Raw genomic sequence first — 23,391 nt, 5'->3', positions numbered from 1 at the left:
GAAGGGTGAACCAGCCCAGGTCGGAAATGGAGCAGGTCATAAGTAACTCCCGTGCTGATCAGTAGTGGGATCGTGCCTGTGAATAACTACTGCATTCCAGGCTGGGCAACATAGTGAGACCTCATCTCTTACTAAAAAAAAAAAAAAAAAAAAAAAAGAAAAGAAAAGTATCCAGCCCTGAGAGCTGCAGCAAATATTCCTGGCCACTGAATCTGTTTATTGTGCTTTTCAGGTTTATCTGTTTAACTCAAACTGTTGGAACTTAGAATTGCATCATGACCACTTTAAATATTTTTCAACAACAAGTATATACACTTTAATATATTTGTTAATATAACCACTCTCCACTGTTTCTGTTGAATCAGACCTTTATGTTGCTTAATAAAGTACAGTAAGTTTTGGCATATATATTTTTTTCCATATAAGTAGCATAAATGCTCAGCCAAACACTTAGTATATGATGCCAAAGTAGAAAGCTGAGTCTTCTACATTGATTAGGGCAGTTCTCCCACCCTCTACTAAGGCATTAAATTATTTTGCCCAAGTCACACTTTTAACCTATCTGATTAATTTGCTGAATTTGTCTGATTCAGCATTATGGAATTGTATTGTCTCTTTTGGTGCCACAAAATGCTAGGTAATGGCACTTTAGGGGTTTTGGATCAAGCATTTTAATCTTTTTTGGCTTTAGCCCAGTTATCAATAGACAGTGAGCTAAAGTGGATTTTATACTGTATATCCTCCAGCTATAAACTTTTATGGCTATTGAATGTGAAATTTGGGAAGCATCTCATTTTCAGAATTCCACCCTAGCTCAGCAGTTTCACTCTGCTTTTTGTGTTGTGGCAGACTTGTATTTCAGTAAGCACCTTCACCTTTTTGATATACCAGGATTCAAATGAAAAAAAAAAAAAAAAAAAAGACAAAAGTTAGTGGGGGAAAAGAATAGCTTAGTGCAGAAAAGGGAAAGCTTCCTTTCTTTTCCTGAAACCCCACAGTGTCGTATCCTCTCAGTCTGGCTGTTTAATATGAAAGTCAAGTGGCAAACACAGAAGAAGACATGCTTTGTGTCTTTGTCTTCTTATTTCCATGTTTGTGCCAGTCAAATGAGGTAAAACTTCATAATACATAGTGAAGGGTGGTTGGGATAAAAGCACAAAATTAAGACGGGCCCTGGTTGAAATTTTGGAAAATTCCATCTCATTCATTGAAACAGAAATGAAGCTGACTTTACAAAAATGTTGATGATAAAATTATAATAATTATAATTATATGATGATAGTTCCAGATGTGGTAAAATTAAAGTAAGCACCAAATATTTTAATGACTAAAATTATGATAATTAAACTGAGTAAAGTGATGAAATCAATGAAAACATAAAAAAGTTCTTTGTATTGAATAAAGCAATAACAATCATCCTGAACATCAAACTCTCACTCAAGGTTGAAGAAGAAATGGAGAAGCACAGAAGTAATAGCACAAAATTATCAGGAACCCTAACTGATGGTGCTACTGTTGGCAGTGATGATGATGGACTAAATCAGCAGATTCCTAGGAAGGAAAGGTAAGCCTATAGCAACGTTTAACAGGAGACAATTGGTCAGGCGCGGTGGCTCACACCTGTAATCCAGCAATTTGGGAGGCCAAGGCAGGTGATTCACCTGAGGTCAGGAGTTCAAGACCAGCCTGACAAACATGGACAAACCCCATCTCTATTAAAAATACAAAATTAGTCGGGTGTAGTGGTGCATGCCTGTAATCCCAGTTACTCAGGAGGCTGAGGCAAGAGAATCGTTTGAACCTGGGAGGTGGGGGTTGCAGTGAGCCGTGATCATGCCATTGCACTCCAGCCTGGGCAACAAGAGTGAAACTCCATCTCAAAAAAAAAAAAAAAAAAAAAAAAGCAAAAACAGAAACAAAAAAAAAACAGGAAACAATTATGTGCTATGAAATGAATCCTAATTTGGGCTAATATTCATGATGAAAAAATTTTATACTTTTACTAGGATATTCAGCCTTCTTTGGTTATCAGAAAAATGCAAACTAACAATGAGACACCATGTTTTCCAATCATGTTGATATTTTATTTAAAAAATAGGAAGTATTGGCAAATGTGAAGAAAAAGGCATTTTCATACACTTGTTAAGTGAAATTGATGAATCCTTTTTGCAGGGTAATTTAGTAGCATGTATCAAAATTTCAAATATGTCACTTCTTTAACCTAACAACTTCACTCTTGGGACGAGATCCTACAGGAAAACATGACTTGTGTAAACACATACGCATATGTGTTAAGGACATTTATTACATGTAGTATGTGACATACAATAGGCTAATAGGTTAAATATATATAATATTAAGTATATATGATATATTTATGTTATGGATAGTTATATATGTTACATATAGACTTATGTATAAGGATATTTATTATAGCATTGTAATATCAAAAAGTTGGAGATAGTCTACATCCTTAGCAATAAGGAAATAGTACAATTGTCATACCCCGAAAATAATGTAGCATGCAATCATTTTAATAAGTTGTTAGACCAGGAGTGTACTGATTATTTCACAATTAAAGTCTATTTAAAGCCGTTAGTTTGATGACACATCTTAAGCCAGTTTTGTTGGAATTCTCGTAATATCTGCTGAGTTACAAAAGGAAGCTAGCTACATGCTACATTGACACTGTACCTTGTTAGCAACAGAATTCTAGTTACTAATTTTTGTTTTTTGTTCTCAATGCGTGAGTGCTGAAATAACAGATCCTCAAATTAATCTGAATATTGCCAAGGGATTGCACATGGGGATTCATATTCCGTATAAGCATTTCAATATACTGGGTAAAACTTACTAAAATACAACAGAGGATCTTAGCTCTACTGAATCAAGAATTGGACAGCTCTTTTTGTAAAGTGCCAGTAAATATTTTAGGCCTTGTGAATTATAAAGGGAATAAGTGTGGCTGTATTTCAAGGAAATTTCCTTATGAAAACAGGCAGTGGGCTGGATTTGGTCCACAAGCACCAATTTGTTGATCCTTGTGCTAAAACCAAGGTGCTGTTATGCAGTGAATCCTCTTTTTAAAGGTACCCTACATGCATGCCATTATCCTTCCTTTTAAAAGATAATGTATTTCGGTAGGAAACACACCATATTTTTCAACAGTAGCTTCATATAATTTAGACAAATTTGATTTACAAAATAAGATTATTTTCTGCACTTGTCTCCTTTTATTCTTGTTGTAGAATTCCATATTTTGACTATTACTTTGTATATTTGACGAGTATAAAATATTCTAGAGTTAGATGATTTTTATCAAGCAAGAAATACTTCTCCTGAAACTTTTAGTCTTCCTTGGTCTTTATGTATAAGCATGAGCAAAATGATAATCAGCTTATATAATCTAGAAATGTTCAAGAGGCCTTTTGGTTTTATAAGTTAATGAATTTTTATTTAATACCTTCATCTGGCATTTCAAAAATGCCATATAGATATGATTTTAAAAAAATTTTAAAGGGTAAAAATATAGTATATATTGAATTGAAAAATACAGCTATAGTATATAGCTGAATTGAAAAATACAGCTAAACAAGAAGAAAATTAGATCATCTACAGTCATGCCCCTAGGTATGTTGGCCTTGAAAGAATGGTTTATACTCATGGATTCAGATTTCTTGTCCATTCACTCTTGAGCTGACACCAGTAATTTTCACTCCCACCACTCTTCCAAGATTGTTGTTCTCAAGTTTACCACTGATTTGTAAATCTAGACATTGTTTCTTAGACCTCATTTTATTTAACCTGTCAGCAATATTGGACCCAGTGGAAAACTCTCTCCTCCATAACAGTGTCTTCACTTGGCTTTCAGGATCTCATTCACCTGGCTTTTCTTCCTGCCTTTCTAGTCCATCTATCATAGTCTGTTTTGCTTTCTTCTCATATCCCACCTTTTACACATTGATATGTCCCAGGACTGATATGTCCCAGGACTCAGTCCTTAATCTTCTTTCTCATGACTTTTACTACCTTGTGTGTGCTAATGATTTCCAAATGCATGTCTCCAGCCTAGATCTCTCTCCTTAATTCCAGACTTCTATACCAACCTGCCTACTTGACATCTCTGTTTGATTGGTCACGAACTGTTGGGTATCACAAACTTACCAGGTCCAAGATTGGGGTACCAATATTCTTTCTCATACCTACACCTCACATAGTCTTTCCTACTTGCATTAATGGCAACTCTTGCAGTTCCTCTGCTAGAAACTAAGGGGTCGTCCTTGACTCACCTCTCTCTCTGACACCTCACATCTAATCTGTCAGCAGATCTTGTCAGGAGTACCTGAAGAATATATCCAGAAGCCAGTCATATCTTCCATTTCCAAGCCACCACCATCTGCTGTCTAGATGCATGTAATAGACTGTTAATTGGTCTGGTTTTTTTTTTTTTAAAGAAACCTCTTTTCATTAATCCTGAACTCAGTGGCCATATTTAAAACATAAGTCAGATGATGTCACTCCTCTGCTCAGATCCATCTGATTGCCTCCCATTTCACTCTGAGTATGTGTCAGGATTCCTCCTCATACCTAGAAGGCAACACACGATATGCCCTGTTCTCTCTCTCACTTTAACTTCTGTTTCTTATTCCCTTTGCTGTGCTTCAGCTACACTGAACTTCTTGCTCTTCGTTATCTATCACAGTTGCTTAAACACTCCAGGCACACCTTTGTACTAGGCAGTTCCCTGTGTCTGGGATGCCTTTTCCTCAGATAGCCTCCTGGCTTTCTTTTTCCATTCCTTCAGTTCTTTACTTAAAAGCCCCTCTCTCAGTAAGGACTTTTCTGGCCATCCTAGAATTCCCACTACCCCTCCTCTCAAACCTGTAAACATTTCATTTTCCTGCTTTAGTTTTTCTCCTCTAACACTGTATATTTTGCCTAATCTGTCTACGGTTATTGTGTTTATTTCACTCCCATCAGTAGGATTTTTGTGTGCCTAGAAAAGGGCCTAGCCTGCAATAAGTAGCTACTCAATAAATATTTATTTATTTATTTATTTATTTATTTTTTTGAGACGGAGTCTCGCTCTTTCACCCAGGCTGGAGTGCAGTGGCGCGATCTCGGCTCACTGCAGGCTGCGCCCCCCCGGGTTCAGGGCATTCTCCTGCCTCAGCCTCCCGCGTAGCTGGGACTACAGTCGCCCGCCACCTCGCCCGGCTAATTTTTTTTTTATTTTTTTTATTTTTAGTAGAGACGAGGTTTCACCGTGTTAGCCAGGATGGTCTCGATCTCCTGACCTGGTGATCCGCCCGCCTCGGCCTTCCAAAGTGCTGGGATTACAGGCGTGAGCCACCGCGCCCGGCCAATAAATATTTATTAAATGAGCAACTGAAGTTTACCCTTCGGTGTATTGTTTTAGACAGATTGATTCTCAGGTAAAAAAAAAAAAAAAAAAGAAAAAAAAGGTTTCACATGTGTTCATTCTAACACTTTTTCCTGGAAATTATATGCATTTTTGGATTTTTTGGCTCTTTGTAATAAGCTACATTCTTTGTATTAACAGTTTTCCATTTAGAGAGAAAAGCTCAATATTGTGGTTACTCACTATTCTTTTACTAATAATCATGATAGTTTTACTTATGATAAAATGGATCAAAGGAATTACATAGTTCATTGGTAATTTATAAAGAAAATTAAAATATAAGGGTAGTAAATTTAATGGACTTAAAAATTGTTTCCAATCGATTATGAACCTTCAGTATTTGAAGTTAAAAGACCAAGTTGGAATGTGCTGCTTTCTATAAGAGAGCTATGCTCATCAGGCACTCTGTATTCTGACAGAGCAGCTGTTGACCTTACATAGGGTTGTGGGAGGAGCGGACTTGAAGCATTGGCAGACTCCCAGTGGCATAAGAGGGTTGACATCATCTGGAGAAACATGGCTATCTGAGTGAGGCTGCTGTGGGTTGGTTAACACTCCCAGGCTTGTGGATTGGAGTGAGTTTGTGTTTGATTGGCTGTCCTTCCAAAGCAAGTGGCCCACATTGATATTGGTTGGTGAGAGAGGCCAGTGGTCACTGATGATTGAGTTCACCTGGTGCCTGGACGCCTGCATCCGAGAGCGGTTGTGGACAGCAAGAGGACGCGGGAGCTGCAGGGGTTTCTCGATGGAGTCAAGAAGGGCCAGGAGCAGGTGCTGGGGGACCTGTCCATGATCCTGTGTGACCCCTTCCCCATCAACACGCTGACACTGAGCACTGTCAGGCACCTGCAGGAGCTGGTCGGCCAGGAGACGCTGCCCAGGTACAGCCCCGACCTCCTGCTGCTGCTCCGGCTGCTGGCGCTGGGCCAGGGAGCCTGGGACATGATGACAGCCAGGTCTTCAAGGAGCCCAAGATGGAGGTAGAGCTCATCACCAGGTTCCTCGAGCAGCGCATGGCCTGCGAGATGGGGCTGTACTGCGTCCTGCACATCACCAAGCAGAGGAACAAGAACGCGCCTGCTGCCGAGCCTGGGGAGGGCGACCTCTGCGGAGCGCCGTTCCTGCGCCATGGACCGCGGCCAGCCCAGCCTGGAGCCTGCTGCCGCGGCCCCCCGAGCCTCGGGCCGGTGTGTCATCGCGCCCGTGCGCACTGTGCTCCGCCTGCGCCGCCGGGTGTGTGTCCTACGCAAACGACACCTCCTGCAGCCGGGTGAGGGGCCCGACGTCGGGACCGGGGCGCCCAGGCCGGGCTGCAGCCCCCGGGCGCCGCGCGCGGACCTGGACCGGCCGCAGTTCTTCACCTTCGACGGCCCAGCGGAGCTACCCTCCAGGACGCCACGCAAGAAGCGCAGGCGCAGCCGCCTGGTGCTTTACCCGGAGACCTGGCGCAAGTATCGGCCGTCCGTGGAGCACAGGAGCCGCGCGCAGCGCTGCCTGCTGCTGCTAGTCGCCATCGTGGGTTTCCAAGTTCTCAACGCTATCGAGAACCTGGACGATAACGCGCAGCGCTATGACCTCGACGGGCTGGAGAAAGCGCTGCAGCGCGCGGTGTTCGGCTAGCCCGCTGCCGTAGCGCGCATCGTGGCGCTGATGCGGGACTACCTGGCCACGCATGTGCACAGTCGTTCGCTCCTCCTGGCGCTGCACGGGCCCAGTGGCGTGGGCAAGAGTCACGTGGGCCGCCTGCTGGCGTGCCACTTCCGCTCGGTGCTGGAGGAGAGGGCAGCTCGTGCTGCAATACCATGCGCCGCACCACTGTCCCGAGGCGCGCGCTGCACAGGACTGCCGCGAGGAGCTGGCGCGGCGCGTGGCCGACGTGGTGGCGCGGGCCGAAGCGGAGGATAAGACCCCACTCTCGGCGCTGGATGACGTGGAGCTCATGCCGCGGCCGCTGCTGGACGAGCTGCATGGCTTCCTGCAGCCGCAGCGCTCCCACCACTTCCACAGCGCCATCTACGTGCTTCTCAGTGGCGCCGAGGTCACGCGCTTCGTGCTGCAGAACACGTTCAGCGCGCTGCCCCTGCGCTCCAATGGCTGCCGCAGTGCCGAGGCCGCAGCGGCGCAGGTGAAAGAAGACCTGCGCGCCAGCCTGCTGGCTCTGCTGTCCCGGGAGCATCCGCTGTGGCAGGCCGCGGCCATCGTGCCGTTTCTGCTGCTGGACAAGTGGGATGTGGTCAGCCGCTTCCGGGACGAGATGGCGGGCGAGGGCTTCTTTCCTGACCAGGCCCGCGCGGAGGACCTGGCCGCGCAGCTCAGCTTCTACCGCGTGGCTGGCCTCGAGTTTGCTGTCACCGGCTGCAAGCAGGTGGTGGCCACGGTGAACCTCCTGTAGTGGAGGCGCAGGACGGGACGTTTGGGTTAATGGCGGCAGTAGGAGGGCGACCAGGGACCTTGTGGGCTGGTGCAGGCCCCTGAGGTTTCTAGTGAATTTGTGGCTGCCCGGCTGGTGGGTGCGGATCAGCTTGGAGCTCTGCTTCCAGGTCCACACCCGCCTCAGAGTCCCGAGTCTGTCCCTGGGGGCGGCAGGACAGCAGCCACTTCCCTCCCGAACTCGCCCATTGCCCTGGGCGTCCTAGGCATGGTCTGGTGCGTTCTCCCTGTGGCCCCAAGAGGTGGGTTCCCATGGTACAAGGATGATCTCAGGGCCAGCAATTCCCGGAATCACACAGGTGGGACGTGACCCCGCCTCTTGGGCGTGGTCACGTGTTGCTCAGTGCTGGGGTGGGGTTCTCATTCCGGCCCCCCTGGAGATGACCCCAGAGGAGGCCACAGCCAACCATGACAGTGCTGGGGTCCTGGCTGTTTTCTCCACCCACCCCACCCCTCACTCAGGTCGTGTTTTCAGGAGCTCAAGGCTTGCGTGTCTTGACCCTAAGGTGAGGGGAGCGGAGGCGTCGCAGGCAGCCTCTCCCCCTCTTTCCTGGACCCCCCAACCCCGTGCCCGCCAGCCCTGGCTTGGGCTCACTGGGTGACCGAGAGCCCGCGGGGCAAGCGGGAGGTGCCTAGGCCTCTCCCCATCCCCCTCTTCTCCGCACATGGGACCCTTAGCCCGTGGCGATCCCCTTGGTCACCACGATTGCACGACCTCCCTTTCCCTGGGGCCTTTTGTGCCCCGAGTTCCGCCCACCCGCACCCTCTGCGCAGAGCGCCATCCTCACGCCAGTCGACCCCACACCCCACACTCTCCTCGCTCCGCCTCCCGGAAGCCCTCCTGGACGCCTCCCGTGGATGGGCCCACCGCGCCCACGGGTGCTTTAGGGGAAGGTGCTTTGGGCGCTTTTTGCACCGTGTCCCCTCGGGGGCGGCGGTTGCCTCGGGACGGTTCTCGCCTCCTCCCGCAGCCCCTGTGTCTGGGACGCACCCGGCAGCCTCACTGCTGCCGCCTTGTGGCGCGCCCGGTCCAGCCGGTGGCTTCTGTGGTCGCCGGGGGCGGAGCGCGCAGCTGGGCCCTGAGTCCCCCAGGCCGCCCCTAGCCTCTGTCCCTGCCGCCGGCCCCTCTGCAGTCCCAACCCGGGCCTGCCCGGGAGGAGTGCACGGGCGGCGATGACCGGTCCCGAAAGGGGTTCAGAGGGCAGTGAGGAGGTTTCACGCCGGTGCGGGGCGCAGTCGAGGTGGCGGCACCGCGAAGGTGGAGGCGGGGCGGCGCCAGAAGCCCCGAGTCGAGCGCACACGGCGCGCGCCCCTGGCAAGTGGGAATCCTCCAGCCCCGAGGCCTGAACTCAGCCCGAAGACCGTGCCCGCCAGCGCCGGTGTCCCTGGAGGGGCCCCGCTAGCTCCCTGAGCAGAGGTCCTGTGGGTCCCCGGAGGGTGTCCTATTCTCTCCCCCTCCTCGCATCCATTCTCGACCTGGTGGTTGGTGTCTGTGGTCCGGGGCGAGGGCCGTCTAGTGGAGACGGGGATTGAGGACGCTTGAAAGTCTGGGATCTCTGGGCGCATGGCAGCGGCTCCCCCGAGCTCGAGCTCGGCAGGCACGCAGGTCCTGGGCCCAGGGCGGGATCGCTGGCGAGAGGGCTGCCCCGTCCTGCCCAGAGGGTCCTGAGGACTCCCGCTGCTCCTGGAGTCTCGGGGAGGGGTCTGGCTCCACGGGGTGGGGGTGGGGGCTACCAGGAAACCTTTGCCTCCTGGGGCTGTGCAGGACCGGCTAGCCGGCGCCGGGAGCCAGGGCTGAGTTCAACCCAGGTCTGTCCACCCCACCCCCAGGGCTAGGGGAAGGAGCTGGGAGAAGGAGCCCCACCTCTCCCAGGCGAGTATCTGTTCCAGAAACCCACACAGAGGGACACCCAGCTCTGGTCTGGCCTTCGTGTTGGCTTCAAGGTGGTAACGAGAGAGCTGCAGAGTGGGGTGTGTTTGCCAGTCCCTCCATGGGTGAATATTGGGGTGCCCACTGCTCCCCAGGCAGGACTCCCAGGACTGTCACCTCCCCTTCCCACAGAGCACCCACCTGGAGGTGTCACCTGCCGGCAAGCGTGGGCCATTCATCCACCTGTCAGTCAACAACACCCACTGAGCATCCGCTTGTATCGAAAGGTCCAGACCTAAGGGGAAATTTTATCTCTTTCTTTCTCTTTCTTTCTTTCTTTCTTTCTTTCTTTCTTTCTTTCTTTCTTTCTCTTTCTCTCCTTCTCTCTTTCTCTCTTTCTTTCTTTTTTCCACACAGAATTTTGCTCTTCTTGCCCAGGCTGGAGTGCAATGACACGATCTCGGCTCACTGCAACCTCTGCCTCCTGGGTTCAAGCGATTCTCCTGCCTCAGCCTCCCGAGTAGCTGGAATTACAGGCGCCCGCCACCACGCCCGGGTAATTTTTTTGTATTGTTGGTAGAGACGGTGATTCACTATGTTGGCCAGGCTAGTCACGAACTCCTGACCTCGTGATCCGCCCACCTCGGCCTCCCAAAGTGCTGGGATTACAGGTGTGAGCCACTGTTCCCAGCCTCTTTTTATTTATTCCTAAAATATTACATTGAGGCCAATTTCTGTGCTTAAGAAGAATATGCACCAAGTGCTGGGGTGGGGGCTGGTTATAAATGAGGCCACAAATCATGCTTGTTAATAAATTGTGTGGTTCAAATCTGAAAAAAAAAAAAAAAAAAAAAACACTTGAAAATAAATGTTACCTTCACAGCATGTCATGAAGCACATGTTTTTGAGGCAGAATTCTTGGGTTTGAGTTCTGGGTCTGCTACTGAGCAGCTGTATGGGCTGAGGACAGTCACTTGGCCCTTCTGTGCCTATTTTCTTTCTTTATAAAATTCTTAATATGTTACTGACCTCACAGAATTGTTATGAGGATTATATGAGTTTGACACATGGACAGTGCTCAGAATGATGCACAGTACCTGCATAGTAAGTCCAGAAAAAGCTAACTAATATCATCCTTAAAAAAGGGTTTCCCTTATGTAAGAATGTGAATAATATTTTCCAAATAGGTTTTAGTGCCCGTAAAAGCTTGTTTTTATTGAAAAGGACAACAATGAGAAGACCCTGGTATATTTATTTTTATCACGTAATGCAGGTAACATGTTTTTTTCTTTTGGTTTTACTATGAGAAATCTTGACCTAAATTTAATTCTTTGTAATGATATTAGTAGTAGTAAGTTTCTTTATCCCTTAATGTTGCTGTTTCTGTTTATAGTTTAATGTCTGTTGTAGAAAATTACTGCATTTTACATTACCTGTAAAAAAATTACCTATACACTTGATGAATAGAAGTAACACAAATACAGACATTTTATATGATAAAACAGTTGTATTAGATATTCTTTGTATTTTACATCTTTGCTATTTTTCTAAAAGGAATTGTTTTTTTTTTCAGGCCTGCAGATAAAACATCTAATGAAAAGAATGAGGTATTGTAAAAAAGTAAATGATCTAAAATATTATTTTTAAAACACAAGTTCTAAAAGGTAAAAATGAAAAAAACAAGATGTTTTGTTGTAAAGCTGTTTGCTTAGAAAAAGTGATTAAGAAACAGTAACCATTGATAATGATACCTTTTAAGAACAATCTGTTGCTTTAAGAAGTACCTGTATTTTTGCTCATACCAAAAAATGGAGAAATACCGCTTCTGTACATTTAGTACATGCTATAAATCTTTTGAGGACATTTTGAAACAGTATTATTTATCTTACAGGTCAAAAGCCAAATACATCCTGAGGCTGACTTTGCTGACTCAATGGAGCCATTTGAAATAGCCTCAGGGGATTGTGAGTTGTCTCATTCTGTTTATGAGAATTTTATATTGCTAATTGAACAACTTCGAATGGAGTGTAAAGGTAGGACCATTGCATAAATGCAAGGCCTTTTGATGTATCCTGCAGTAGTGTGTGTATACATTGCTGAGAACTGACGTGTGATAGTGAAGCTCATCTCAGAAATATGCTCAGTGTTAAAATAGAGAACTAACTTATACTCTACACCAAAGAGCTATGATAACTCCACTGTACTTTTCTCAGTGCGAGTGGCACTCCCAGTCTTTTTGTTGACTCTGTTTCTCTCCTATTCCTTCCCCCAATGTAAGGTTACCATTTTTTTCTCCACCTGGAATACTGCAAGAATCTTAGGAATCTTAGAACTGTTTTCCCAAATACCCCACCTCCTAAAACCATGGTCTACTCTGCAATCATAATGATAAATTGTTAAAAATTTGGATCTGATCATGTTACTCCTTTGCTTATCACTCAGCTACTACTTCTTATTGCTATAAGGTTAGAGATCTGAATCCTCTAGCTTTATCCTGCATCATTTTTACTCTTCTCTTTCTCTGTGTCCCACCCTGTGTCTTAGATGTTTGTTCCAGCACTGATAGCTTCAGTGAGGTATAACTGATATATGATAGACTGCACGTATATAAAATATACAATCGTGTGCACATTTGAAACCACCGTAATCAAGAGAGTTAACATGTTCATCATCCATGAAAGTCTCTTCTTGTCCCTTTGTATTTCTTTATTAAGAAACTGCTAAATTGTTTTCCAAAGTATTTATATTGATTTTGCATTCCAACCAGAGGTATATGACATTTCTTGTTGTTCTGTATCATCACAAGGTCTTATTATTGCTGTTTTTAAATTTTGAAATTTTAGCCATTCTGATGGGTGTGTATTATGCATATCATTATGGTTTTAATGTGCATTACCCTAAGGACTAATAATGTTGAGCATCCTGTATATGCTTATTTGCCACCTGTGAACTGTCTTTTCCAATCTGGGTAGCTTATGAACATTTAAAATTGAGATTCGATTCAATCAGCTTTTTTACATACACCAAAGATAGTCAAACCTTTTCATTTTCAAACTGTTATCTTACTAAACATAGTAAATATTTGAAACTTGTGACAAAATGGTCTCTGTCACAGCCAATCAACTCTGCCATTGTAGTATGAGACCAGCCATAGACAATAGATATGTTAAAAAACACAGCTGCGTTCCATTAAAACTTTATTTGCAAAAATAAGAAGCTGCCCCGCAGGTTGGATTTTACCCATCCCTATTATGTAATCATGATTGTGAATAAAGACAGTTTTACTTCTTCTTTTCAACTCAGGTAGCTTTTATTTCCTTTTGTTTCCTAACTGCACTGGCTTCAGTACAATGCTGACTAAAATAGTGAAAGGAGACATTCCTGTATTGTTCCTGATCTTACAGGGAAAGCATTCAGTTTTTCATCATGACACATGTTAGTTCTAGGTTTATCAGAGATGCTCTTTATCATGCTGATGGCGTTCTCTTGTATTCTTTGGTTACTGAGAGGGATTTTTTTTTTAAATCAGGACTGAATGTTGTATTTTATCAAATGCCTCTATCTACTGAGATGATCATATGGTTCTTCTCTTTTAGTTTTTAATGTGGTGAATAACTTATATTTTAATGTCAAACCAACCCTGTATTTAGGGATAAACCCCACTTGTTTATGATGTATTATCCTTCTAATATATCATTGGATTTGATTTGCCAAAGTTTTGTTTAGAACGTTTTAAAAGACAATTTTTTAGAGTAGTTTTAGCTTCACAGCAAAATTGAAAGTAAGGCACAGAGATGATCCCTGTACTCCCTGCCCCCACACGTGCGTAGCCTCCACAATTATCAATATCCTCACCAGAGTGGTACACTTGATCTCATTGATGTTCCTGAATTGATAATCATAATCACCCAAAGTCCATAGTTTATATTAGGGTTCAGTCTCGGTATCTTATATTCTGTGAATTTGGACAAAGGTATAAGGACATGTATTTATCATTTAGTATTATCCAAAGTAATTTCAGAGCTTTAAAACTCCTTCGTGCTTCATCTGTTCATCTTTCCTGCCTTCGCTCCCCAACTCCTGGCAACCACTGACTTTTTTTACTGTGTCTATAGTTTTGCCTTTTCCAAAATGTCATATAGTTGGTATCAGACAGCGTGTAGCCTTTAGACTGGCATCTTTCACTTGGTAATATGCCTTTGTGGTTCCTTCATGTCTTCTCATGGCATGATCGCTCATTATCGCATGGCTGTACCAGAAGTTGTTCACTTACCTAAAGGAGGATATCTTGGTTTCTCGAGAAACTGGTTAAATTTTTACGTCCATGTTCATGAGGGAGTTTTCTCTTTTTGTAATATCATTGTCAGATTTTGGTTCAGGGTAATGCTAGAGTGACAGAATGAGTTGTATTTCTCCTCTGTTTTTTTTTGAGGGCAGGGGGAGAGGTCATGTAAAATCGTTATATTGCTTCTTACATATTTGGTAGAATTCACCAGCATAGCTATCTGGGCCTGGAGTTTTCTTTCTAGGAAGGCTTTACTTATGCTTTCTTTTATAGATATAGGACAGTTCATGTTATTCCTTCTTAAACTGGATCTTGGTAATTTTTGTTTTTCAAGGAAAGTGTCCGTTTTATCAAAGTTGTCATGTTTAGTCACATAAAGCTCACCTTATTATATTGCTATTCTTTTAGTATCTGTAGAATCTATAAAAATGTCATATTACTATGTTTCTGAAATTAGTAATTTGCATCTTCTTTTTTATGATCAACCTGGCTAGAGTTTTATCACTTTTATTGACCTCCTCAAAGTGTGTGGTTTTACTGATTTTTTTTTCCCTATTGTTTTTCTGTTTTATTGGTTTCATCTTTGATGTTGTGGTCTGTTCGGCCTGCTATAACAAAATACTATAGACTGGGTAGCTTATAAACAACAGAAATGGATTTCTCACAAAAGTCCAAGATCTAGGTGCTGGCAGATTTGGTGTCTGGTGAGGGACCAATTCCTGATTCATAGATCTCTTTTTTCCCCCTTTGTCCTCACATGGCGGAACAGGTGAATGAGCCCTCTGGGGTCTATATATAAGGGCAGTAATCCCATTCATGAGGGCTTGGCTCCCATGAGCTAATTACCTCCACAAAGCCCCACCTTCTGATAACATCACCTCTGTGAGCTACACTAACCAGAACAGCATGGTACTGACATAAAAACAAACACATAGAACAATAGAATAGAATAGAGAACCCAGAAATGAATCCACTCACATACAGTGAACTCATTTTCAACAAAAGTGCCAAGAACATATATTAGGGAAAAGACAGTCTTTTCAGTAAATGGTGCTGGGAAAACTGGATATCCATATGCAGAAGAATGAAACTAGATCCCTATCTCTCACCATATTTAAAAATTAAATCAAAATGGGTTAAAGACTTATATCTAAGACCTCAAACTATGAAACTCTATGAGAAAACATTGGGGGAAACTTCCCAGGACACTGGTCTGGGCAAAAATTTCTTGAGTAATACCCTACATGCACAGGCAACCAATGCAAAAATGGACAAATAGGATCACATCAAGTTAGAAAGCTTCTACACAGCAAAGGAAACAATCAACAAAGTGAAGAGAAAACCCACAGAATGGGAGGAAATACTTGCAAACTACTCATTTGACAAGGGATTAATAACCAGAATATATAAGGAGCTCAAACAACTCTATAGGAAAAAATCTAGTAATTTGATTAAAAATAGGGAAATGATTTGAATAGACATTTCTCAAAGGAAGAAATACAAATGGCAAATAGGCATATGAGAAAGTGCTCAACATCACTGATCATTAGAGAAATGCAAATCTGAACTACAATGAGATATCAACTCACCCCAGTTAAAATGGTTTTTACCCAAAAGTTAGGCAATAACAAATGCTGGCAAGGATATGGAGAAAAAGAAACCCTTGTACACTATTGGTGGGAATGTGAATTAGTATAACCACTATAAAGAACAGTTTGGAGGTCCCTCAAAAAAACTAAAAACAGAGCTACCATATGCTCCAGCAATCCCACTGTTGGGTACATACTTCCCAAAAAGGAAATCAATATGCCAAAGAGGTATCTGCACTCCCATGTTTGTTGCAGACTGTTCACAATAGCCAAGATTTGGAAGCAACCTAAGTGTCCACCCACGGATGAATGGATATAGAAAATGTGGTACTTATAAACAGTGGAGTACATTTGCCATAAAAAAGAATGAGATACTGTCATTGGCAACAACATGGATGGAACTGGAGGTCATTATGTTAAGTGAAATAAGCCAGGCACAGAAAGACAGACATCACATGTTCTTGCTTATTTGTGGGATCTAAAAATCAAAACAATTGAACTCATGGAGATAGAGAGTAGACGAATGGTTACCAGAGGGTAGGAAGGGTAGTGAGAGAGTGAAGGGGAGGTGGGGATGGATAATGGGTACAAAAAAAATGCAACGAATAAGACCTAGTATTTGATAGCACAACAGGGTGACTATAGTCAATAATAATTTAATTGTACATTTTCAAACAACTAAAAGAATATAGTTGGATTGTTTGTAACATGAAGTATAAATGCTTGAGAGGATGGATACCCAATTTTCCATTATGTGATTTTTTTACACGTTGCATGCCTGTACCAAAATAGCTCATGTACTCCATAAATATATATATACCTTTTTGTTTAATTAAAAAAAAGAAAGAAGATAGAAAACAGTGATTCCTGGAAACCATGGATCCAACCTGGAAAGTAGTGGCAGGAATCTTAGGAAGAGTTATACAAGACACCTAAGAGAAACTAATCTAGACTGAGCAAAAGGTCAGAAGACGCTTGGAGTCTCCTGGGTCAAAGGAGGATACAGAAAATCTATATGATATGTTTTTTTCTAATAAGGATAAGTAAAGGCAAATAGTATAAGGAAAAAGGCAATTAGGAACCCCAGTAAAAACAAAAACCTACAGAAGAAAGGAAATTTACTGATTTAACACATATTTATTGAAGGCCAATAAAGTGTCATACACTCTCTTAGGGGATAGACATACAAAACAAATTAAGACACTGTTTCTTCTCCTCATTAGTACCTCTGTGCTTCGTTTGTCTATATATACATCTTCATTAGTGTGTTTATCATCGGTAATGCCACTGTTTATATGACAAGCTCCCCTCCCAGACTATGAATTCCTTGTAAGTCGTATTCTTATTCATTTTTGTATCCCTGTGCAAACTGGGGTACATAATTTTCAACACTTAATAAAATTGTAGACTTTTTTTTCCAAAAAAAAAAAAAACATCACCTCTGTGATTAAGTTTAAGCATACTAGTTCTGGGAGGATGCAAATGTCAGACCATAGCAGATGCTTATTATATCATTTCCTCTGCTTGCTTTGAGTTTAATTTGTTGTTGTTCTTTTTTAGTTTCTTCTCTTTTTTTAGTTTATTAAGATAAAAGTCAAGACCATTGACTTGAGAGTCTTCTAATATAGACATTAAGTGCTAAAAAATTTTAAGTACTGTTGTAGCTGTGTTCCACAAATCCTGATATGTAGTATTTTCATTTTCATTCAGTTCAAAATACTCTCTAATTTCTCTTTGCATCATGTCTTTGACCTAGGGTTATTTAGATGTGTATTACTTTGTTTTAAAATATTTGAATATTTTGATGAGATATTTTGTTACTAATTTGTGATTTCATTGCCATGTGGTCAGGGAACATACTTTGTATGACTTAAATCTTTCTGACTTAGTTCTTTCGTTAAGATTGATTGCAGGCCGGGTGCAGTGGCTCACGCCTGTAATCCCAGCACTTTGGGAGGCTGAGGCGGGTGGATCACGAGGTCAGGAGATCAAGACCATCCTGACCAATACGGTGAAACCCCGTCTCTACTAAAAATACAAAAAATTAGCCAGGCGTGGTGGCAGGATGAGGCAGGAGAATGGGGTGAACCCAGGAGGCGGAGCTTGCAGTGAGCCGAGATCCCGCCACTGTACTCCAGCCTGGGTGACAGAGTGAGACTCCGTCTCAAAAAAAAAAGATTGATTGCAGAACCTAGAATGTGGTCTGTTTGGTAAGTGCTCACGGGGTACTTGAGAAGCGTGGTGTTGTTCAAGTGTACTCCATTCTTGCTGATTTGCTGCTCCCTTGTTTTATCACTTATTGAGTAAGTGATATTCAAATCTCAGACTGTACTTGTGAATTTGTCTATTTGGTCTATTGATTTTTGCCTCATATATTTTGAAGCTGTTATTAGGTACACAGACATTTGAGATTATATGTTCTTGATTAACAGAACTTTTTTATTTTTTATTTTTAGTAGAGACGGGGTTTCACCATGTTAGCCAGGATGGTCTCGATCTCCTGATCTTGTGATCCACCCACCTTGGCCTCCCAAAGTGCCGGGATTACAGGCGTGAGCCACTGCACCCAGCCGATTAACTGAACTTTTTAAAGTCATTAGGAAATGACTGTTTACAGCTAGTAATTTTTTTTTTTTGCTGTGAAATCTACTTTGGTATTAACATAGCCATTTCTTCTCAGGCTTCTTTTGTCAACTCTTAGCCTGGTATATCTTTTTCCATTCTTTTGAACAATTTATGTTTTTACATTTAAAGTGCTTTTTTTTTTTTATAGGAAGCATGGAGTAGGTTCTTGCATTTTTATCCAGTCTGACAATCTGCCTTTTAATTGAGATTTTTAGGCCAGTTCCATTTATAATGTGCTTATTGATATAGTGAGGTTTGTCTGTCATCAAGCTGTTTGATTTCCATTGGTCCCCCCAGTTCTTTGTTCTCTTCTTTTTCTGCTTTCTTCTCAATTAGTCCAGTAATTTTTATGATTTATTTTTATCTCCCTTTTATGGCTTATTAGCGATAACTGTTTTTTTCTATCTTAGCAGTTGCACTACAATTTATAGTATCTGATTTTAACTTATCACAGTCCACCTTCAAAAAATATTATGGCATATCATATATGGCATAAGAAAATTATGAATGAAAACCCAAACATTGTATGTTCTCACTTGTAAGTGGGAGCTATGCTATGAGGATGCAGGGGCCTAAGAATGATACAGTGGAGGTTAGGGACTTGTGGGGAAATCGTGGGAGGGGGGTGAGGGATAAAAGACTACGGACTGGATACAGTGTATGCTGCCTGAGTGATGGGTGCACCAAAATCTCAGAAACCACCACTGAAGAACTTATTCATGTAACCAAGGACCACTTGTTACCCCAAAACCTCTTGAAATTTTTTAAAAAAGAAAATTGGAATAGTATACTTTCATTTCCTCTCTCCCAGCCAGATACTTCTGGATTTGTAGGATTATAGTTTTCTTTACATTTAGAAAGTTTTGGCCATTCTTTTTTTATTTTTCTGTCTCTCTTTTTCCCTCTTTGGGGACTTATTCCTGCTTGAAGTTTTTGCATAGTTCACTGATGTCTCAAATTTATGAATCTTCTCTTTGGTGATGTCTAATCTGTGTTCACTTCCATCCATTTTAGCTTTCATTCCTCACATTGTAATTTGAATCTCTACAAGTGTAGTTTGCTTTAAAGAAAAATCTTCCATGCCTCTGCCTGTCTGCTTGAGCTTAATTTTAATATACAGTTGAGTTCCATGTGAACAGCTTGATCTTTCTGATCTTGCTTTTATGATTTGGTCTAATTTCCTGCTCCTGAGGCAAGATCTTTGTGATGACTCTATTCATTGCCATGCGAAGTCTGAGTTTTCCCAGCATCACTCATGGGAATGGACACTCTTTTTGGCACATTGTAAGCACCAGACATGTTTCTTTCCAGTGTTTTTTGGATGTTTTCTTCCCCTTGGTCTGGGGCAGTTTTCTGGCACACATGTGCTGTTTGTTACTCTGCTAGATACCCAGGAGGTATTTTTGCAGATCTTCAGTGTTCTTTCCCTGTACTCTGTCTCCTTTCCGGTGTTCTGTTTTGTGATCTCTGTCTGCCTTGGCTTTACCAGACTCTCAGCTTCATCATCTCATCTCAGGGAATCTGGTGGACTCTATGTCAGTTTTTTCTCTCTGTGCAGTAGCCTGGAAACTCCGTGAAGGCAGGGAGCTGGAGTGTTGGATGAATTTCCTTTGTTTCCTGTCTTACGGGAATCATTGTCTTCATTACCTAAAGTCCACTGCCTGGTAAATCATTGTATAATATATTTTGTCTGTTTTCTTTTTGGTTGTTTCAGGCAAGAAGGTAAATCAGTACTTGCTGTCCATCGTGGCCAGAGGCAGATTGCAGCAGAGCTTCAGCACCTGCTGTCGACTGGCAAAAATGCTTTTCTACCCCTTTGCTTAACTGCTTCCTTCTCACCCTTCATTTCTCAGTGTAGCCATCTCTTCCTCAGGGAAATCTTCCATGGGCCCATTATAGATCAAATTCTCCTATGTGATCATAGAACTCTGTTTTCTTACACCATCTATCGAATTTATAATTGTCATTTTTGTTGTGTTTGTTCCTCACTTCACTTAAGGCTAAATGAGAGTAGAGGTCTTGTCTGTTTTATCTGCAGAGCTTAGTAGAATGTCTGCCACATTGTAGGCACTCAGTGCTTATTTGTTCAATGTATGAAGAAGACAATGTTAAAAATGCACAGTTTTTTAATACCTAAAAAGTACTCATATATTTTATTTCTACCTTGTTTTCTCCCTGACACAGATTCTGTTAGCCTACCAAGAATCCAAGGCATATTTTGTTTGTGGGAACGCATACTGAAATGTAACAATAATCACCGTGACCAACTTACAGTAAAAATTAAACAAATGGAAAATATGGTCAGTGTACTACAAAATGAGCTATCTGAAACAAAAAAGACAAAATTACAGTTAGAACTTCAAAAAATCGAATGGGAGAAAGAGCTGTACAATTTGAGGTACGACGTTCTAGTTCTAAAGAAATGTTTATACTAAAGACAATATATCAGAATTTTTGTAATTGCTGACTTACCTTCTGCAGATTAACGGGGGAGAAACCTTTTTGGTCTTGTGGAATATGAAATTCTTGGAAATAATAAAACAAATGTATTAACTGTGAACTCTTCTAATAAATAAATAAATGTATATTCTTTGCAATCGAAATGGCCATATAGAAGTCCACCATATAAAATCTTGTTATTCATTTAACAAATTGTAATTTGGGTTTTAAAATTATCTTGTATTTATAATTAATGATGTAAGGAACGTCTTTTATCATTACTATTATTTGTAGACACAGGGTCTCACTCTGTGCCTGGGGCTGGAGTTCACTGGTGTAATCATACCTCCCTGCAGCCTTGAACTCCATCCTCCTGCCTCAGCGTCCTAAATAGCTGGGACTCCAGGTGCACGTTCTCATGCTTGGCTAACTTTTTAAGTGTTTTGTAGAGATGGGGTATCACTATGTTGCTCAGCATGATCTCCAGTTCCCAACCTCAAGCATTCCTTCTGCAAAATTGGCCTCCCAAATCATTAGTATGACAGACATGAGCCATCATGCCCAGCCCAGAACATTTTTTATATAAATGTTTTTCTACATTCCTAAACTGTTTGCTTTGAATAAATTCTCCAATATAGAATTATTGGTTGAAATATAGGAACTTTTTAAAAAGGCCTTTGATCAATATTTCTTAATTTTTCACAAGAATGTTTGTGTTAATTTATAGTTCAAGCAACAGAGCATGAACTGGTCACTTTTCTAGACGCAAAGTAATTTTCAAAAAATTTATACAGTTTTATTCTTTCTGAAAACTTTTTTTTAATTTCATGGCTTTAGGGATACAAGTGGTTTTCAGTTAAATGGATGAATTGTATGGTGGTGAAGTCTGGGATTTTAGTGCGCCCATCACCCGAGTAGTACACATTGTCCCTCAGTAGGTAGTTTCTCATCCCTCACCCTCCTCCCACACTCTCCCACTTCTGATTCTCCGATGTCCATTATACCACTCTGTCTGCATTTGTGCGCCCATAGCTTAACTCCCTATTATGAGTGAGAACGTGGTTTTATTTGGCTTTCCATTCCTGAGTTAGTTCACTTAGAATAATGGCCTCCAGTCCCTTCCAAGTTGCTGCAAAAGACATTATTTCATTCTTCTTGTGGCTGAGTAGTACTCCATGACATATATATACCACATATTTATTCCATTCATTGGTTGATGGACACTTAGGTTGATTCTGTATCTTTGCAATTGTGAAATGTGCTGCAATAGACTTACGTTTGCAGGTGTCTTTTTTGATATAATGATTTCTTTTCCTTTGGGTAGATACCCAGTAGGGGATTGTTGGATTGAATGGTAGCTCTATTTTAGTTCTTTGAGAAATCTCTCTACTGTTTTTCATAGAGGTTGTACTAATTTACATTCCTACCAGCAGTGTATAAGCATTCCCTTTTCACCACATCTGCACCAACATCTATTGTTTTTTGAGTTTTTAATAATGAGCATTCTGGCTGGAGTAAGGTGATATCTCCTTGTTGTTTTAGTTTGTATTTCCGTGAATATTAGTGATGTTGAGCATTTTTAAATATGTTTGTTGGCCATTTGTGCATCTTCTTTTGAAAAATGTCTGTTCATGTCATTTGTGTACTTTTTGATGGGATTATTTGCATTTTCTTGCTGATTTGTTTGTCCTTTGTCAGATGCATAGTTTGCAAATATTTTCTCCTATTCTGTAGGTTGTCTGTTACTCTGATGATTATTTCTTTTGCTGTGCAGAAGCCTTTTCTTTTCTTTTCTTTTTTTTGAGGCAGAGTTTCACTCTTGTTGCCCAGGCTGGAGTATAATGGTGTGATCTCAGCTCATAGCTACCTCCGCCTCCCAGGTTCAAGTGATTCTCCTGCCGCAGCCTCCTGAGTAGCTGTGATTGAAGGCATTGCCACCACGCCTGGCTAATTTTGTATTTTTAGTAAGACAAGGTTTCTCCATGTTGGTCAGGCTGGTCTTGAACTCCTGACCTCAGGTGATTCTCCCACCTAGGCCTCCGTGTCACTGCACTCCAGCCTGGGTGACAGGGTGAGACTCTGTCTCAAAAACAAACAAACAAACAAACAAAAAATATATATATATATTTTGGTTTTGGGTTAAATTGATGAATTGTATGGTGGTGAAGTCTGGGATTTTAGTGTGCCCATCACCTGAGTAGTACACATTGTACCTCAGTAGGTAGTTTCATATATATATATGTGTATATATATATCCGTATATATATATATACGGATATATATGAGAGATATGGAATAAAATAATCATCAATTACTGTCCATTTTACTTCTTATTTCATGCATATTTAGAATAAAACTGGGAAGTCCTAGCCAGAGCAATCAGGTAAGAGAAATATGTATATATATCCGTATATATGTATATATATACGGATATATATATATACACGTATATATACACACACGTATATATATTTTTTTTTGGTAGAGATGAGGTCTCACTATGTTGCCCAGGCTGGTCTCAAACTTCTGGGCTCAAGTCATTCTCCTGCCTTGGCCTCCCAAAGTACCAGGATTACAGATGTGAGCCACATGTTAGGCCTAAGCCATCTTGAGTTAATTTTTATATATGGTGAGAGATAGGGATCCAGTTTCATTCTTCTACATGTGGCTATTCAATTTTCCCAACACCATTTATTGAATAGGGTGTTCTTTGCCCAGTTTATGTCTTTGT

At 42.0% G+C, this 23,391-nt stretch overlaps 1 protein-coding gene and 1 pseudogene across 21 annotated transcripts in view; both read left to right on the top strand.

Moving 5' to 3' along the window:
• The window catches only part of LOC116458447 (coiled-coil domain-containing protein 144A), a 97,155-nt gene that overhangs the window by 17,658 nt on the left and 56,106 nt on the right, over positions 1 to 23,391 (top strand). For all 21 annotated transcript variants that reach the window (XR_004245324.2, XR_009211037.1, XR_004245325.2 and 18 more), the window contains 4 exons: positions 1,443 to 1,564; positions 11,296 to 11,329; positions 11,614 to 11,755; positions 20,406 to 20,619. Coding sequence is in view for 13 of the 21 variants with exons in the window: in XM_058431247.1 (XP_058287230.1) it covers positions 1,443 to 1,564; positions 11,296 to 11,329; positions 11,614 to 11,755; positions 20,406 to 20,619 (512 nt within the window). In the remaining 8 variants the exon portion in view is untranslated. The remainder of the gene's footprint in view (positions 1 to 1,442; positions 1,565 to 11,295; positions 11,330 to 11,613; positions 11,756 to 20,405; positions 20,620 to 23,391) is intronic.
• Positions 6,546 to 7,814, top strand: LOC116458449 (torsin-4A-like; annotated as a pseudogene).

The sequence above is a fragment of the Hylobates moloch genome, unplaced genomic scaffold (assembly GCF_009828535.3).
Source record: "Hylobates moloch isolate HMO894 unplaced genomic scaffold, HMol_V3 SCAFFOLD_19, whole genome shotgun sequence".
In the NCBI taxonomy this organism is placed as follows: domain Eukaryota; kingdom Metazoa; phylum Chordata; class Mammalia; order Primates; family Hylobatidae; genus Hylobates; species Hylobates moloch.
Note: the sequence above shows the minus strand (reverse complement) of the source record. Positions and strands in the feature narration are given on the sequence as shown.